We start from the raw sequence: 19268 nt of genomic DNA, 5'->3' as shown, positions 1-19268 counted from the left end.
ATTTGCCCCAATCATGAATATGGAATGTGTTCATCATTAAATAGAAAGTTAAAACATTAGTGTAGATACTTCTATCAATCAGAAAATATAGAAGCAAAGTTACTATTTTTTTAATTGAAGTATAGTTGATTTACAGTGTTGTGTTAATTACTGCTGTACAGCAAAGTGATTCAGTTATACATATATATACTTTTTTAAAAATACTCTTTTCCGTTATAGTTTATCATAGGATATTGAATATTATTCTCTGTGCTATACAGTAGGACCTTGATGTTTATTCATCCTATTGGATATATACCTATATATCAATGTATATGTCGATATATATAAAAGCTTACATCTGCTAACCCCAACCTCCCACTCCATCCCTCCCCCAACCCCTGCCCCCTTGGTAACCACCAGTCTGTTCTCTGTGTCTGTGATTCTTTTTCATAGATAGGTTCATTTGTGTCATATTTTAGATTCCACATTTAAGTGATATCATATGGTATTTGTCTTTCTCTTTCTGCCTTAGTATGATGATCTCTAGTTGCATCCATGTTGCTGCAAATGGCATTATTTCAGTCTTTTTTATGGCTGAATAGTATTCCATTGCATATATGTACCACATCTTCTTTATCCATTCATCTGTTGATGGACAGATGTTTCCATGTCTTGGCTATTGTAAATAGTGCTACTATGAACATGGGGGTGCATGTATCTTCTTGAATTACAGTTTTGTCAGGGTATACACCCAGGAGTAGGATTCCTGGATCATATGGCAACTTGAGGAACCTCCATAGTGTTTTCCATAGTGGCTGCACCAATTTATATTCCCACCACAGTGTGAGAGTGTTCCCTTTTCTCCACACCCTCTCCAGCATTTATTATTTGTAGACTTTTTAATGATGGCTATTCTGATTGGTGTGAGGTAGTACCTCATTGTAGTTTTGATTTGCATTACTCTAGTAATCAGCAATGATGAGTATCTTTTCATGTGCATATTGGCCATCTGTACGTCTTCGTCGGAGAAATGTCTATTTAGGTCTTCTGCCCATTTTTTGATTTGATTTTGTTGTTGTTATTGAATTGTATGAGCTGTTTGTATATTTTGGAAATTAAGCCCTTGTCGGCTGCATCATTTACAAATATTTTCTCACAGTCCCTAGGTTGTCTTTTCATTTTGTTTATGGTTTCCTTTGCTGTGCAAAAGCTTGTAAGCTTGATTAGGTCCCATTTGTTTATTTTTGCTTTTATTTCTATTGCTTTGGGAGACTGACCTAAGAAAACACTGGTGCATAGTTACCTTTTAAAATATCTCAGGCCTTACTTAGATTCTGGGATGATTGCACTGATGGTGACAGCTTAGTTTTTTGTTTTAATTTTTCTGAATTCCCATATAAAAATAGAACAACTAGATAGAAAACCAAAACCCATGAAAACATTTGTAACAAAAACTGGGGATGAAATATCTCCATGAACCTCAAAATATAAGCAGGTGAAAGTCTAACAAAAGACCTAAATTTATCAGTTTTTATGCATGAGAACATAGAAGCATTGGGGTGTATGGACCTGGGCATAGAAGCACCTCAAAGTGGTGAAGAGACATTTTGAAAGTGGTAAGTGTGATTAGCCAATTTGAAATTGGGGAGGTTTTGCCCACTTTATTAGATCAGGGTTAAGGGACCTGTGGTGAGGCCTAAAGTGACTTGAGCTGCCTAGCTCTGAATTCTCAAGACTGACCCACCAGTGCTCCCTTCCAGGACCCTGTTGAGAAGTTTCTGGGAGTGGAATCAAAATTGAGCAGGATAGGGACAACAGGGACAGAGGAAAGAGAAGGAGCAGATTAAAGTGGGAGAGGGGAACAGAGACAAGAAAACCTCAGCAAACTTGCCATTGTACTTTTAGAGACTGCATGAAAACAACAGAAGGAGCTTTATGAAGTTAGAGAAGTTTTCTGAACCATGTCGTAGTCTCAAATTTTATGAAAATTAAATATCTATTTTATTACTTTGATGTGTTTGTCTCTGCCTGCACCAGTGTCCCACATTCTCAACTACTATAGCTTTGTGTTAAATCTTCGTGTCTGTCTCTCCACCTTGGTCTTTATTATTTTCTTGACTTTCTTGGCCTTTTGTTCAGTGACAGATTTAGAATTTGAAAAAAAAAAAAAAGTCATTGTGTTTACAAGTGGAATTTTATTGACTTCATTTTTATTTGGGGAAGAAATGATATGTTTATGTTATTCTTCCTCTCCCTGAATTCATACACTGAGGTCTTCTGTATTTTCTCTCAATAAAGTTGTATTTTTTTTAATAATGGAATTATAAATCTTTAGTCAGAGTTATACATAAGTACTTTTGTTGCTTTTTTTTGGTAAATTGTATTTTTAAAATTATATTTTATAGATGTTACTGTTATATTGACATACAGTTGACTTTTAAACTTGATTACTGTTTTTTTGGCTGCATCAGGTCTTAGTTGCGGCACACGGGGTCTTCGTTGAGGCATGCAAGATCTTCCGTTGTGGTGTGGGCTCTTTGTCGGGGGGTGCAGGCTTCTCTCTAGTTGTGGTGCGCGGGCTCCAGGGCGCACGGGGTCCAGAGTACGTGGGCTCTGTAGTTTGCGGTTCGCAGGCTCTCTGGTTGAGGGGCATGAGCTCAGTAGTTGTGCTCGGGCTTAGTTGCCTCACGGCATGTGGGATCTTAGTTCCCCAACCAGGGATCAAACCCGTGTCCCCTTCATTGGAACGTGGATTCTTTACCACTGGACCACCAGGGAAGTCCCTAAATTTTTATTCTTATAATTTATCTGTAGGTTATTTGTGGGGTAGGTTCTTTCATGTAAATAAATATATCATCTGGAAATTCCAGTTTTGATACTTTACAATTTTTGTAACTTGCGTTTCTTTTCAGAACGCACTCATATTTCTGATACAAGGTTGAGTAGAAGTGTTAGTAGTAGGAATCTTTCTCTTGTTACTTGTCTTACAAACTTTATCACCAGTAAATATGATGTTTGATGCAGGTTTTGGGTTTTTTTGGTAGATATTCTTTATCAGGATTAAGAAATTATTCATAATGCTACCTATTTAAATATTTATATTAAATATTTATATTTAAATATTAATAATATTTAAATATTTTTAGCACCTTTTTTCATCCGTAAGATTGTTGACTGTGTGCCTTTTCATCTTATTTGTCACCCTTGCTTTAAATTTATTTTTTGTTTTATACTCATCAATTTATACTCTTTAAGTTATTGATATTTCCTTTTATTCCTTAGGTTTTGTTTTACTGTTCTTTAGTCTTAAGTGTTTTTAATTTTCCAAACTTATGAGGCTTTTCTAATTATCTTCATATTGCTGACTTCTCACATATTCTGCTGTAGCTAGAGAATGTGATCAGTATGATATCAATTATTTGTTTACTTACTTGAACAAAATGCATATTGACCAGTTGGCAGGTGTATTGCTCTGTTTCCATTAGATCAAGTTCGTTAATCTTGTCTATGTCTTCTATACCCACGTATTTATCATTATTTTTCACATTTTTACCATTATTTTTTTTAGATTTCGACTCTAATATATCTTCTTTTATTTATTTAATCATTTTATACATGCTTATATTTAATATGTGATAAATCCAGCAGCTGAAAGTTGCCACAGATCATTCTCATGTCTTTTGCTTCTTCTGGTTCTCACTTATGATACCTTGATTCCTTGTAGGTGTGTAAGTTACCATTTTATGTTTCTTAGAAATCTGTGTGACTTCTTTGAGGACTAGATGGAAAGACATTTTTCCCAAGGGGATTTGTGTTTGCTTCTGCCAGTGCCTAAGACACTATCAATCCAGGAGGTTGTGTTTTTTTCCTTCCTTCCCTTCTTTCTTTATAGTATCATTTTCCTTCTACTTGAAGGACTTTAAATTTTTTTAAAGCTTTTTAAGTTATGTGTAACATAGACAACATTAAAATCATTAAATTTTTATTTAAGAATTTTGCATTTTGTGATTCCTTTCACTGCCTGTCACCTTACCTTAGTTCCTTGAAAGTTTGAGTCATGATCTTCAAGATAGCCCCTTTAAAAAGAAAGTTGGGCTTCCCTGGTGGCGCAGTGATTGAGAGTCCGCCTGCCGATGCAGGGGACACGGGTTCATGCCCCGGTCCAGGAAGATCCCACATGCCGCGGAGCGGCTGGGCCCGTGAGCCATGGCCGCTGAGCCTGCGCGTCCGGAGCCTGTGCTCCGCGACGGGAGAGGCCACAACAGTGAGAGGCCCACGTACTGCAAAAAAATTAAAAAATAAAAATAAAAAAAGAAAGTTTACCTAACCCACAATTGTCATGTCAATCCACAGTTCTTTTTTTTTTTTTTTTTTTTTGCCGTGCTGCGTGGCATGTGGGATCCCAGTTCCCCAGCCGGGGATCAAACCTGCGCCCCCCGCAGTTGGAAGCATGGAGTCTTAACCACTGGACCGCCAGGGAAGTCCCAGTCCACAGTTCTTTTAGTTGAGCTTCTTTTATCTCTGCTTGAATATGGGCATACTGATGACATACATTTCAAAAATTCCCCACCTATAATCTTTAGGATCTAGTTTCTTCAAGCACTTTACTTTAGGGCCACTTTTAGGGTTAGAGTAGATGAATATACCTGGTTCTCAATTTCACATGCCCTCTAAACATAAGTTCAAGTCATATTCACCCTAAACTATCACATCCTAGAATAGGACAGGTCTTTGGTATATTCCAATACCTAAGATAAAAAAATATGATAGTGTGTGACATTTGTTTCTCCGGAGCAATTCAGTTTTTCCACAGGTAGAGAGGTAGGGTAGAGGAGTGGTTCTTAAATCTGACTGACTGTTCTGTAAGCAGGTTAAGGAAAGAAAGCGGAGGATCCCACAGCTCAGAATGTAGGTCTTCACCTCTCAATTTTCAAGCCCATGCCTCACCCTCACCTATGCTTCGGCTAACTTCTAAAATTTGGAGTCTATCCACTTGGGTTTTTGTGGAGATTAAATCTTTAGTATCTTACTGGGGTTGCAGGGACTGGGTATTCTTCATGATAACTGTGATAGAGAAATATTTTCAATCTAATGAGAGTCCATAGGCCCTACCCTTCTGTGCCTCAATTTGAGGTAAAAGTATATCTTATAGGGGTTTTGTTATGATTAAGTAAGGTAATATATATAAAGTGCTTTGAGTAATACCTATCATTTGATAAACTCTCAACACATATTAGTGCTTATTTGTACCAGGCCCACTGTGTTAGGCTGCTGTAGTGGTACACTGTTCTCAAGGAGTGCATATTCCCATGGACTACAGTGCAACCCAGTGGCTCTAAGTAGTATAATTTTTCTAGTGGGATTTTTTGATAGAAAAGAAATGTGTGTTGTCTCATATTAAACTGTTAAGTCTGAAATACTCGTGAAATAACTTTTTTTAAAAAGGTAATCTAACTTGAGAAAAAGTTTGGGAAATAGAAAAAAAAAATTTTCATCTCCAAATCCTTATTTGGTACTTCTTATGGCATGGCATTCTAACCACTGAAGGTGTCTGTTAGTCTATTAGGTATTTTGGAAGTGGTTGTCAATTTCAGTGGAAAAAGGCATAAAACAACTTTATTCATATGTTTCAGAAATGCAAAAATTAACATTAATTTTTGACATAATTCCATTAAGTTTTAAAATAATTGTTATGCTCATAAAATTTTCACATGTACTGTAAGCACTGCAGTGATGGGTTACTGTCAAATAACGCTCAAGTAACAGCATGTGTGGAGTAAGAGGAGGACACGTTCATGTTATGGGCCTACTCAGTGCCAGGCACTGTTCCAGATTGTGTGGAGACAGAAGTGAACAAAGAGACGAAATAAATAAATAAATTCTGTTCTCGTGGAGCTGATATTTTAGAGTATAGGAGGACATTAAACAAAATAAATAAAATGCATTGTGTATTATATTTTGGTACATGCTATGGAGGAAAAATTAAAACAGGAAAGGGGATAGAGAGTGCATAAGGGGTTGGGGAAAAGGACAGTATACTTTTAAATAGAATAAACAGTGAAGTCCTCACTAGGATGGCTCAATATATGAAGTATGGTGAGGTGAAGCCATGTAGATACCTAAAAAGAAAGCATTCTTGAATGGTACAAGAAGTACAAAGGTCTGAAGACAGGAGTATGCCTTTTGTGTTTGAGGAATGGCAAGGGGAGTGGGGCAGTCGGGCAGGAACACAATAAGAGAAGGGGGAAATGGTAGGAGATTGCGGGTAATGAAGGGTAAGTTCACTAAGGCCTGGAGGCCAGAGTAATGGTGCAGGAGCATTGTAAATGTGTTTTCTTCTTTACTCCTTTTGATTTGTGATGTTCTTTATTCTGAGCATCAAATGGGTAAAGTACATAAGGGTATAAATGTAAATATATTTAGCGTATTACATTGTAGATGCTCACTGAATAATGTTTACTGAATTAATTTATATGGCAAGATGTTTAGAAGTATTTTAAAAGTCCTGTGTTCCCTTGCTAAAGGAATACTTTTTATTTTTAATTGCTTCATATAACATAATTTAGGATTCTGATACTTCACTGTATGTAATTTACTGTTTTAAAACATTTGCCACCTCCAATAATATTTGTTATTGAGTAGATGTTATCTTTAAATAACTTAAATGAGCATCTATTTTTATTAGCTTTAGTAGTCATAATAATCAGAGTCTAGTTTCCTCTGAATCAGTAATTTACTTTTTATATTATAAAGTGAGGATTCATTCTCATAAAAGTCACAGTTTAAGTCCTGTATTTAGATTTATTTCTTTAAAAGTCTATGATTTTTTTATCATCTAGTTTGATTAAAGTTATTTTAGTTGAGGGGGTCCTCATTTGCTTTTATCAGAGTGGAACACTTTTAAAAAATTAGTCTCCTCCCAAGGAATATACTTTTTTTTTTGGCCATGCTGCACGGCTCACAAGATCTTAGTTCCCTGACCAGGGATCAAACCCCGGCCCCCAGCAGAAGTGTGGAGTCCTAACCGCTGGACTTGCCAGGAAATTCCCCCAAGGAATATCCTTATACCGAAAGTTATCCCTGGGTTTTGAAAAGCTCATTGGCCCAATTTTAGGAATTTAAATATCAATACATCGAAATAGTCCAGCTGTCATTTTGCTGGCTGATGGTATTAATGTTAATGCGTATGAGAGCCTTAGATTTAATGTTGAGTGCTTAGGAGAGCAAGAAAGTATTCAAGGGGCAGATAGGCAGAGTATTTTAACATATTGTCTTGCACGTTTTTATGATGGCCAGGTGAGCCCTATCCTCATTTTCTGTGTGCAAGTTTATAGAAAGCTCTACTTGTGCGCTTCACCCCCCACCCTCTTTGTTTTGATTAGCACTTTGAATCAGTCTGAGGTGAATCTGGGGTTGGGGAATGATGAAGAGGTGAACAGGGAGTCATAATGTTGAAACTGGACATTCAGATCTTTATAGCATGATTTCCTTATTTTTCAAAGAGCGGAAGAATCCCATCGTTTATCATGTTCTGGTTGGACTCCTTTCTTATCGTTTGCTGGAGTTTGAACTTCAGAGCTATGGTGTCAACCCTGCTGTAGTATCTCAGGGGCGCTCCTAGTGCGGGGCTGGTGCCATGGCTCACCCTCCAACCTTTCCTTCTTCACTTCAGCCTCCAGCCCTGAGCTTTCCAATCCCCAGAGTAGCCAATGTTGAAAGAAATTGCACAGGTAAGTAGGTGGTGGGAAAGACCGGGGGAAAAACGGTGCTGTCATCAGTATTTTAAGGGTGGATGTTGGGCCATTTTGTCAGTGAGTCATTTTGTTAGTTTAAAAATATAGTGTTTCTTATAAATTATTTTTTTCATAAAATTATCTCATAAATTATTAAAGTCCTAGTGTTCTAAGAAATAATTTCATTTCTTATTAGTTAGATGTGAAAGAGGGAAAACCTTAAACTGAATAAACCATTAATGTTGTAATACAAAGGAAGTTTGTTAGATTTTTTTAAAACTTCATATTCTCCACAGAGTATAGCAGGACCAGAAAACTCATGTTCAGAAAAGAAGCTAAGAGAAAAGGTCAGGGAAAGCATAAATCCATAGACTAAAAATTTTGCTACATTTAACTTGGTATCAGAAGGAGGCATATTTTAGTTTCCTTCCACTAGCTTTAGACATGCTGTTCTTCCCTTTCCCAAAGTTTCAGGCAAGTAGCTATATTTTTAAAATTTGAAAGAATAGAAACTTCAAACATCTTTTTCCTTGAAATCTAGACAGGAAGACTGGAACATTTCTACCCATCTCTAGATTTGAGGTTAACAAAGATAAGTATAGAAGCAGTGAAGGCACAATATCTGGTACAAAGTTCAGCAAACATTTGTTGAGTGAACAGCTCACCCAAATTTTGTGTGTGTGTGTGTGTGTGTGTGTGTGTGTGTGTGTGTGTGTGTAATGCTAACACTCCTGTCATTTTCTGCTTGTGTTCCTTGTATCCGAAATCATGATCTAACAATACAGATTTTTTTTTCTTAATGCAGAATTTTTAGAAATAGTTCTATAGCAGTGTAGCCCTGGGTCTGCACTACTTTGCTCACAAATAAATACTATCATTTTAGGTTCTTCTCAGAAAGGCTTCAAAAATTGTTTCTTGGGCTTCCCTGGTGGCGCAGTGGTTGAGAGTCCGCCTGCCGATGCTGGGGCCGCGGGTTCGTGCCCTGGTCTGGGAGGATCCCATGTGCCGTGGGGCAGCTGGGCCCGTGAGCCGTGGCCGCTGAGCCTGCGCGTCTGGAGCCTGTGCTCCGCGACGGGAGAGGCCACAGCAGTGAGGGGCCCGCGTACTGCAAAAAAAAAAAAAAAAAAATTTGTTTCTTTAGTTCTCCCAGATCTATCCCATGTAATTCTTATTCACGTTATTTCTAGATTCTTTTGCACATAACAAGACATTCAAAATTATACCCAGGAAAAATAGAATATAGCCTGTGATGGCTAACATTTCTTCAGAGAAAGTATGTCAGGATTAAAGAGATTGGGGCACCAAATATTTGGCATTTCAGGTCTCAAAGCAGGGCCTCAAAATACAGAATCCTCAGCAGTTTCTCTCTCCTTCCCTCTAAGTTCGAGCATTTCTTAAATTTATTGGGAGGCTTGTAGAAATCCATATCCCCCAGCAAAGCAGACCATCCATCAGTTTCTTATGGATTCCCACCCTCTCTCCTCTGCATTAGGGAGTGCTCCCCACCCCCACCTCTGACACTGGTGTGAGATATTCAACCTCATTAAAAACATTTCCTTCATACTTAGAGGATTTGTTTTATATTCTAAACTTATGGGCTTTCTACTGTTATATGTTCTTCCACTTGTAATTTATAAATTTATATCTTAATATTTAAGGATAAAATATTGCTTATTAATTTTAGGCCCTATTGTGTGAGTTCTCAAATCTAACTTATTGGTCATAAGGCATACCATTTATAGTTGGTTTTTCAGTTAATATATGATGGTGTGCTTTTTTTACAGTTAGCACTTTTTGAGTTATTAGTGTTTTGATTTTAGGATGATGCACGTGTCTTTTAAGCTTGTATGTTAGTGGTTATAAGTTTGAATCTGCATGAGGCATATTGATACAGGCAACTTTAAGAATTTGAAAAACCACAAAATCTGTTTCTTCAAGTTGAAGCATGCACAACATATTCTCCCTAGATCAAAGTCAGACTGATCAGGAGAGCTGATAGGCCTTTTGGTAATACTCTTTAGAGGGTTTGTAGATTTGGTGGGGGCACACCCTAAGGTATGGTGTACATGGTTTTGGGAATGTCATCTCAGTAAAGCAGCTTCAGGTACCAGATTTCAGTAAACAGTTATTGGATTAGGAAGAGTGATGTGTTTTCATCGCTCTCCTGGCTTGCCCTCTCTATCTTTTTATCAAATGTGAGCTACCCTGCTTTGTGGGGGATGATATCTCTTACGAAGTATTCCTGTAACCCCTGTACAGAACTCTGTGCCAAAATATTTAACTACTCTCCAAAATAATGATTGTTGATATGTTCCTGTAAGCCCCTAGTTTCCTGCTGAATCACATTTCCAGTCAGTTTCCTTTGCATCTACCTGTTAACTGCCTTTTCAGTGTTCATTAAGCCTTTTATTGCTCATTTATCAGGCAGTCTGCATTTACTAAAACTATGAAATGAATTGCTTTTATTTCCGTATCAATTTAAATTGATGAATTTAGAAATTATCAATTTAAAATTTATCTAAATCTTCACTTTTTTTAGATCCATCCTAAGTAGATTAGTAAACTATTAATTATACATTTATTTATATTATATCAAGCCACAGTATTCTAGAACTAGTAGGACTTCGAGTAGTATGTTTTTTAATAAGAGGAAAGATCATTCTTTTCCTAAAGACTTCCAGATATTAAATTCTTTGTTCTTTGAGGAGCTAGATTTTTTTCTAATGTAAGTGCCTTTCTCTTCTTTATTTAATCCCATTTCTTTTCTTTTCTTTTTTTTTTTTTTTTTAGTGTTTTCCGGAACGAAATAAAATTAGGATTATTTATAAGTTGTGAAGTAGGATTGGTAGCTCAGAATTCTATTACCAAAAAATACCACTAAAACAAATTCCTTGGGTTATAAATATTTCTAGGTGGTAGTATATCATATTTGATATAGGTGTACAGTATTCTAGTTCCATAGATTTTGGGCAGTGTCTCAGTGGATTTGACCTATCAGCTTTTCCCTCTAAAAGCCAGTAATAAAGATAACCAGATTATCTTCAGATATTATGGCTTCTCATGATTGGTTTCAATTTTGATTGACTACATCTTGATAAAGGCAGATAAATGTTAATGGAAATTGACTGTGATTTTTATTAATTTTCTGCCTGCTTTATAAACAACAGAGAACTTGTGTGTATTTGTATGGGTGTGAAGTGTTTGCTGATAGTGAATATGAAATTGGGAGGGAAAAGTAAGAAGTCAGATTTTGTATTCAGCAATCAGAGTGAAATAGTAAAATCTCCATTAGGGAAACAGTAGTAAAAGAGCAGTCCTGTCACCCCCAACCCCCACCTACATTTGGTTCTCTTTACCCTTTATAATACAGGTGGATGCTTACTCTGTTGCTAAAGATGAAAAGCTGCTGGCTATAGAAAAGTCTTCGTACTTCAGTGTTGTGAAAGAGTTGATTTTATGATGGGACACGTGTATCAGCATGTTAACAGTAAAACTCCTGGCTACTTTAGAAATAGAATCACAAGAAAAAGTTGCCATCAGGGATTTGGTCTTGTTTTAACCCAATTGGTAAACATATTCTACTCGTTTAATGCTACAGTGTCTATTTCAGTAGCTTATAATAAAAATTTAGAGTTTTGTAATAACCATTCTAATTCCTTGAATGATTAAATTATGTTCACTGTATTTTGAAAGTAAAAATATTAGTTAATTTGGAATATGGAAATAGTAATTACTTTTTAATTGATGTGGTGGTGGTGTTCTTTCTTTTAAGCATAATTTTATTCTAAAATTAATGTTGCTTTCTCTAAAATAGATATGATCAGTCTGGTAGAGACTAGCTTTTGTTTCACATACCTCTGTCCAGGCAGTTCATTCTCATTCTTCCGCTAAAGAGATCTTTTTTTGACATGCACAAATATTTGATGTGGCACCCTCTGCTTACCATTGTTTACTGCAAAGTAAGCCCCGCACCCCTTTTTGCCCTTTACTGCTTCTCCTGTCATGAAGCTTACAATTTGGGGAGAATACAAACATTAAACTATTAGTTGTATCTCTGAGAGTCAGTGTACTATCGTGGTTAAAAGGGGGGACTCTAACAGATTGTCTGGGATCATATCCCATCTCTGTCAATTATCAGATGTGGAATCTTGGGCATATCAGATATGTGACCTTGGGCAAGTTACCCAACTTCTCCAGTTCTCAGTTTTCTCATCTAAAAATGAAGACTAAATAAGTAAATACATGAGGATTACATACATGTTTATATAGTTATTACTAAGTAAATTATGAAGATTATGTAAATACATTTTGAAACATTTGGAGTATATTGCCTGGCATAGTAAGTGGTCAATAAAAGTTATTTCTTATTATTGTATAATTATAGTTATGATAAAGTATTTTCAATGACTGCAAGCCAGGGGTCCTGATTCAGTATGAAAGTTTCAAAGAGTGGGAGAAAGAGCATTCTAAGTAGAGGTATCAGCCTATGCAAAGGTCTGGAGGCGGAAGAGAACTTGTGTTTGAGTAACTGAAGGTGTGGCAGTAGTTTAGTGGTGGCAGGGGACCTGTGGAGACAGTTAAGGTCAGAGAGGTTACATAGGGCCTTAATAAGCCTTATTACTGATTTGGAAGGCTGTTGAGGCATTTCAATCAGCAGGGCCATGACTGTTAAATTTTTATTTTAAAAATTTACTTGGCTGATGTGGGAAAGTAAATTTGAGGGGAATGAGAATGGATTAATAAAGACCTGATTGAAGGATATTGGAAATGCTTGTTCTCAGAAATGACAGAGATAGAAAGATATGGATGATTTCAATAAATATTTAGAGTTAATCTGCTCAGCTTGAGTTTTAATTGTTGAAGATGTCAGGGGTTACAGATGGCATTTTCCAGAGATTATCATGTACAGGAACAATTGTGAATAACCCAAACTAAGCTGAGGCATAAGGTTGTTGTTGGATTTTGAGATAATTACTGCTGCAAAATTATGTTAAGGTCGTGATCTCAGGAATATTGGTCTGCATCCTTTAGGGGAAATTAACAAGAGATATGAGAGTAGGAAAGTGACAAAGTCATTGTAGTGGTTATGAATATGACATCATAGTAAAGTGTTAGTTGAAGGAAGTCTTCACCTAGATTTTTGTATCTGGCTTTCCCGTCTATATCCTTGCCCTATTAACCTGGCATTGAAATTTAGCCTATTTTTCCTTACCACCTATCATTGTCCTTCCAGACATCCTCCTTGTTGGCTGTATTAAAAGTTTTGTGTTTCTGGGCTTTCTCTCACTTCCGAGAACTTATGCCTGCTGTTTCTTATGCCAAAGTTTGCTTCATCTCCCACCCTACACTCTTCTCCTTTTTTTTAAATAAAAATTTTTTTAACAAATTTAAATATTTGTTCAAATATTACTTTATAAGACCTTTCAGTTGTTTCCCTCAGATAGAGTTAGATATTCCCTTATTTGTGTTCCCAAAACACCTATACAGATTTTCATACTGTAATTGTTTATTTACAGGTGTTTCTCCTAACTAGGCTGTGAGCTTGTTCAAGACTTGGGGCTGTTACTCAGCTTTTGTGTTCATTAGCACAATTTTTGGCATAATTCATATAGGAAACCCTCAGCATGTTCACTGAAAAGTGAAGGGAGATCAGTCAAAGGGCTAAAAAAAATCTAGTCCATAGCTTAAACTAAGAAGGTGATAGGTAGAATGGCAAAAAACAAATGTGAAAGCCACTGTGAAGAAAGGTTAGAATGTGATGATAATGCAGAACAGAACAGGAGAAAGTAACTCGGAAAGTCAGTTTTAAATATTACTGATTTCGTTTATTAAAATGCACTTCTCATACAGAAATGTCTAGCAGCACTTTAAAATATGCTGCTGGAACTTTAAGACTGGAGATAGATTTCAAAATCAAACTATATTTGTTTGCTATCAGGAAAAGGACACTCTGCCATGGGATGTGTTTCTGTTCCCTGGGAATAGGATTCCGTGCCTGGGCCAGCATGCCAGCATGATAGACAATAAATGATTTTAGAGTAAGTTCCTCTCCAGAGGTCTTGCTGAAGGAAAATTGTGCAAGATTATATACCGCCCATCCTGCCTTGGATATGATCTATTTTTCACCCTTTCCTATCTGTCTACCTATCTATATACTTATTTATCTATCTAAATTTATTTTTGAAGTTTCACTTGTAAAGTGTCCTACTTTGTTTCTGTGACCATTTAAAAAGCTCCAGGCCTTGCCTCTTATTCTTTCCCTTTTGTAATTACCGTTCATCCCACCTGGATCAGGGACCACTTTACCCATCTTTGAAGTTGTTGGTTAAGATTATCTCAAGTTTGAGGTTTTATGAATTCTCTGTGAGTATTCTGAGTTACTGCATTTGGCTTTGAAATATTATATTTATATATTAAGAATGTTAGACCTTAGGAACTCATAGCTAGTCCTAATTAAGTAATGAAGGTGTTTACTGGGAACAGCCAGCCAACTTAGTGCTTCCATTCTGCTTGTCAGTTTAATTCCTCTCTACTACATTTTGAGGCCAACTCTTTTTTGGGGGCGGGGGGGGGGTTGTCAGGCTAATAGAAAGAATTAGTGTAAGCTAACATGTGTGTGTGTGTGTGTGTGTGTGTGTGTGTGTGTGTGTGTATCCTGATTAGTTCTTATGGAATCAAAGCAAATGTAAAATGTCTTAGTTACATGTTTTAGATCTGTATTCAAAAAAGACTTAAGAAACATTGCTTTTGGTACAACATATTTCATGTATTTTTCTTGATGAAATCTCAGTTTTTACTTCTCCTTTGTTAAAACATGTGATACGAGAGTTGAGAGAGAAGGTGGTCAGTTAACAGAATTGATGTAAGCCCTTTATATGTTTGCTTGAAGAAAGCTGACAAATTGTATATACCAAATATCTGAACAAATTTTATATGTAATGTAGAATGAAGTATGATTTTGTTTTTAAATTAGTATTTTAAATTTCTATTTATCAAATTGACTTTAATATATGTGATATAACCAGTAATTTTAATATATTTCAGTACAGTGTTGACATATCCCCTACCACTACCACTGTAGTCTGAGCCACCATCTTCTCTCACCAACCTGTTTCCCTGCTTCCACTCTTGTCCCCTCTTTTGTCCATTCCTTACAGAGTAGCTACACTCATATTAAATATATACATAAATAAAATATGCCAAATTATGTCACTTAAACTGCCCACAGATCCTCTCTCTCTCTTTTTTTTTTTTTTTTTTTTTTTTTGACTGCATCGTGCAGCTTGTGGGATCTTAGTTCCCCGACCAGGTGTTGAACCTGGGCCCATGGCAGTGAAAGCACTGAGTCCTAACCACTGGACCACCAGGGAATTCCCCAAAATCCTCTCTTGACTTCTCATTTCACATAGAATAAAATCCAGAGTTCCCCAGGCCTGCAAGACACATGATCTGCTCACACTAGTATCTCTGACTTCAGTTCCTACCATCTTCCACTGAATTCATTCTGTTTGAGCCGCACCACTGAGGACCTTGTTCACTTTTGCACTGACTGCTCTTCCTGTCTTTAGCTAGTTAGTTCCTTTACTTCTCTGCTTCATTGTTACTTTCCTAGTTTCACCCTTCCTGGCTAGTCTAAAATACTTTTCTACTCCATTCCATCATTCTATATGGAATACAGGACACACCCTTTAAAATTAAATAAAACTATCTTTTTTTTTTTTGACTGAGTTGGGTCTTTGTTGCTGTGCGCTGGCTTTCTCTAGCTGCGGCGAGCGGGGGCTACTCTTCCTTGTGGTGTGTGGGCTTCTCATTGCAGTGGCTTCTCTTGTTGCAGAGCATGGGCTCTAGGCGCACGGGCTGTAGGCATGTGGGCTCAGTAGTTGTGGCTCGCGGGCTCTAGAACGCAGTCTCAGTAGTTGTGGCACAGGGTTTAGTTGCTCCACGGCATGTGGGATCTTCCTGGACCAGGGCTCAAACCCGTGTCCCCTGCATTGGCAGGTGGATTCTTAACCACTGCGCCACCAGAGAAGCCCAAAATTAGCTTTTTTGTAAAACTTACTATGTTGTCCTCCTTTTTCTTTCTGATTTTGCCATGGATCAGAGAATTCTTTGTTTCATACCAGTACCCATCCCTGGGACTGGGGCTTGCATTTGAAGGCAGAGTATTACACTCTTACCTCTTTTTTTTTTTTTTTTTTTTTTTGCTGAAGTCATGTAAAAATAATTAGTATTTTCAGTGTTGTGTAATTTGTGTCGAAGCACACAAAACAAAAATGAAATTCTACATGTTTGTGTTTTCTCTCCCTCCCTCTGGCACACACACAGTGAGTCTGGGAAAATTTGGTATTGATGAAAGAGAACATTTCTGTTTTCCTCTGTCTGAGGCATTTCACGTGTTTAGTTTTGCTTTCAAAACAGTTAAACCTCTTTGCACAATATTAGAATGAAGTTTTTTTATTCAGTACAATTAATTTCAATTTTAGGATTCTAAGAGTCTGTAATTGGTTTTGATGATGAATGTTACATCACAATTGTTAAGAGTTCACTTTGCATCCATTTGACTTAACTTATGTACGTAAAATTTGATGAGAGATATCTTGGTACGCTCCTGAAATTTTAGTGAATTCTGCAAGTTTCATGCCATTTTCCTGTGTTTATCCTTTTTTAGAATTAGAGCTCAGTAGTAATTGTCCTTTAAAGAGAATTAAATGTATCCTTAACTTTTACAAAACAAACCTTTAAAATCTCATGTGTAAAGAGTCTTAATTTGCAGACTCTAAAGTGCTTTTTTCCACTGTTACTTTTCTGAAATAAAACTCACTAAAAAACCTCTCTTTCCTATTAGGGACTACTTAGGGGGGGTTAGAGGCTAGGCATGAGGGATCCTACCTAGTCCCTAAAATTACATTCAGAGTTATAGAAGCCCTTGCCTGAGTGAGATTCACCAGGGAGTCCACTGCCCAAAGAAGATAAAGTATGTTCTAACAAATTAATAGATCCTTGAAAATATCTTTCTGTATTTCACACCTAAAGAGATATATAGCCTAAAAACATGCAGCAAAGCAGTGGTTAAGTTGTCTTCAGACTGGTATTCATATTTAACTGAATAGCTTTTTCTCAGACTTCAACAGGAAGAATACTTAAATATTTGAGTTTCTTACAGATTTAACAAGGAACTTAAAATATAAAGCAATTATTAAGTAACATGGGTGTTTTCAACAAACTTGCACATCAAATTTAGCCTTAAAATCTGCAGTATACCAATTCACCATGTCTACTGATTAACAGCAGTAACTACAGTGTTTCATTTTGAAATGAGAAGTAAAAGAAAGTTCCTTTTTTCTTACAGTGGAAGAAAATACCCTTATTCATAATGAGTGTACCAGACAGATGTCAAATTTGATGAGTTTTTCCCCATTTTTTGGTGAAAAAATATAGTCACTGTGTATTCTAGTCTTTACAAGGCTATCATGACATTTCAGTTTACTTTGAACTACAGAGTACTATTAGGGATAAGACACATTGACCTTAATTAAATAACCTGTCAGTTGATAGTTTTGGAAGCTTTATACAGGTCACCTTATGGAAAAAAATAAAATAAAATAAAAATTAGCACAGATTTAGTAATTATCTTGATGAGGGCTCAAAATTACTAGTGTTGGATATGGTAAAGACTTAAAAAGCAAAAGAGTAAGCAGGTTATGTAGTAGAGATCATAAATTTATACCAGGATGATGAGTGAAAAAATTATCCTACTATTACATGAGTGAGAGCTTGTGGCTTGAGATAAGATTTCCAGTGTGCCATTATACATGGACTCAAAAAGTGCTATATCTCAGTAAACTTAGATTGTAAGTGAAGATGATATGCTCTGGAAAACATAATTTAAAAAGTAGGTATAACAATGACAAAGACACTAATGTTGAAGATGCATGTGAAAATTTTGAATAATTTAAACCCAAACTTAATTTTTAAAAAATCTTTGTATGGGAAAATTATATTGGGTTGCCAATTTTCAAGAATAAGTAATATTTTTTCTTTTAAAATAATTGGAATCATTGCATGTGACAGACTTTAAGTTTCTCCTCTTGATTTCAGGGCCTGAAAGTAAACATTTTCTACTACATTGTTATGACTTTCTCACCTGTATCATTAATTCTTAGTTGATCTGTTTCTTTATCTTAGCAATGCTCCCTTCATTTTATGTTTTCCACATAGGAGTAAGGTAAAGCCTGACATTTTCCAAAACATTATTCTTGATAAAAGTAATATTTTTGTTTAGGTGACAAACAGCATGTTTGGTGCTTCAAGAAAGAAGTTTGTAGAGGGGGTCGACAGTGACTACCATGACGAAAACATGTACTACAGCCAGTCTTCTATGTTTCCACATCGGTCAGAAAAAGATGTAAGTTAACCCGTTAAGCTGTGTTTACTCAATAGTATATGTCTGTCTCTTTCTGATTCCTGAAAAGCAGTATATGAACTGTAGAGTACCACCTTTGGTTGAGTGACTGTGTTTTAGGCATAGTGCTAGGCCCTGGGGATACAAAGATGATGAGCTTTCTTAAATTCTTATTGGAGACAAAATACTGTATGATTCTCAAGTTGAGATATGGTAATACTGTGGTAGGAAGTACTCAAAAGACAAGGGGTAAACAAGGTATTACTTCTAGAACATCGATTGTTTTTTTAATTTGTGAAATAACTTTTTATATTAAAACAATACTTTTATAAAGAGCAGAAAGCTGATTTGTACAGATTTAAAGATATAATGTCAGGCTACAATGAAACCTTTCCTTTGCTTTCTGATATTCTGGTTATAATCCTAGACCTCAGATAGGCAGACCATCTCTCCTCTGTTAGCTATAGGTATGCTACAACAGAAAAGTTTTGAAGAACTGTATTCAGAAACATGGAAGATGATATATTATAGAAGTATGAGTTAAATGCTTTGGAAGGTTAGTAGTTCAGTAATCCCTTTTGGAATGAAAGGATTTAGAGCACAGCCAAGTCATAATTAGCAAATAGATAAAATATTTTAAAATAAATTCCATTGTTGTTTTCAAATTCTGGTAAGCTACTTTAAATTATACGCTATATACTGTAGTCAAACCAGTTGCATTCTTGTACTTTGTACCTGCCCAACTTTTTTTCCTCTTTCAAACTTTTATAAATTTGCTATTCCTAATTTCCCTGTCTATACAGCAATTTACTCTAGATATTAATCTAATGAGATTCTTTCTGATGTTTTAAAACACTTTTAAAATTCTAAGTTTTGTAACAAATGCCATCATTTTTCATTAAAGTTGATCATTAGTAAATTACTTCCTGTGTCTTAGAATTTCACACATAGGCTTACTCAAGGTTTCAGTTAGAATTTTGGTGGGGTTTTGCTTTGTTTTGTTTTCCTGTTTTGGTGTTATCCCCCCCCCCCCGGTACGCGGGCCCCTCACTGCTGTGGCCTCGCCCGTCGCGGAGCACAGGCTCCGGACGCGCAGGCCCAGCGGCCATGGCCCACGGGCCCAGCCGCTCCGCGGCACGCCGGCATCCTCC

At 36.4% G+C, this 19268-nt stretch overlaps 1 protein-coding gene across 6 annotated transcripts in view; it reads left to right on the top strand.

The window, feature by feature from the left end:
* The window catches only part of CNOT2 (CCR4-NOT transcription complex subunit 2), a 110055-nt gene that overhangs the window by 46834 nt on the left and 43953 nt on the right, over positions 1-19268 (top strand). For 4 of the 6 annotated variants that reach the window (XM_060305619.2, XM_030866294.3, XM_060305620.2 and 1 more), the window contains one exon: positions 17998-18120. In XM_060305619.2, the coding sequence (XP_060161602.1) occupies positions 17998-18120 (123 nt within the window). Of the gene's footprint in view, positions 1-7654; positions 7713-17997; positions 18121-19268 lie in introns of all 6 variants that reach the window. The other 2 variants (XM_060305624.2, XM_070046395.1) reach the window with 1 other exon arrangement.

Source organism: Globicephala melas, chromosome 10 (genome assembly GCF_963455315.2).
Source record: "Globicephala melas chromosome 10, mGloMel1.2, whole genome shotgun sequence".
NCBI lineage: Eukaryota > Metazoa > Chordata > Mammalia > Artiodactyla > Delphinidae > Globicephala > Globicephala melas.
This window is presented reverse-complemented; position numbering and strand designations above follow the sequence as displayed.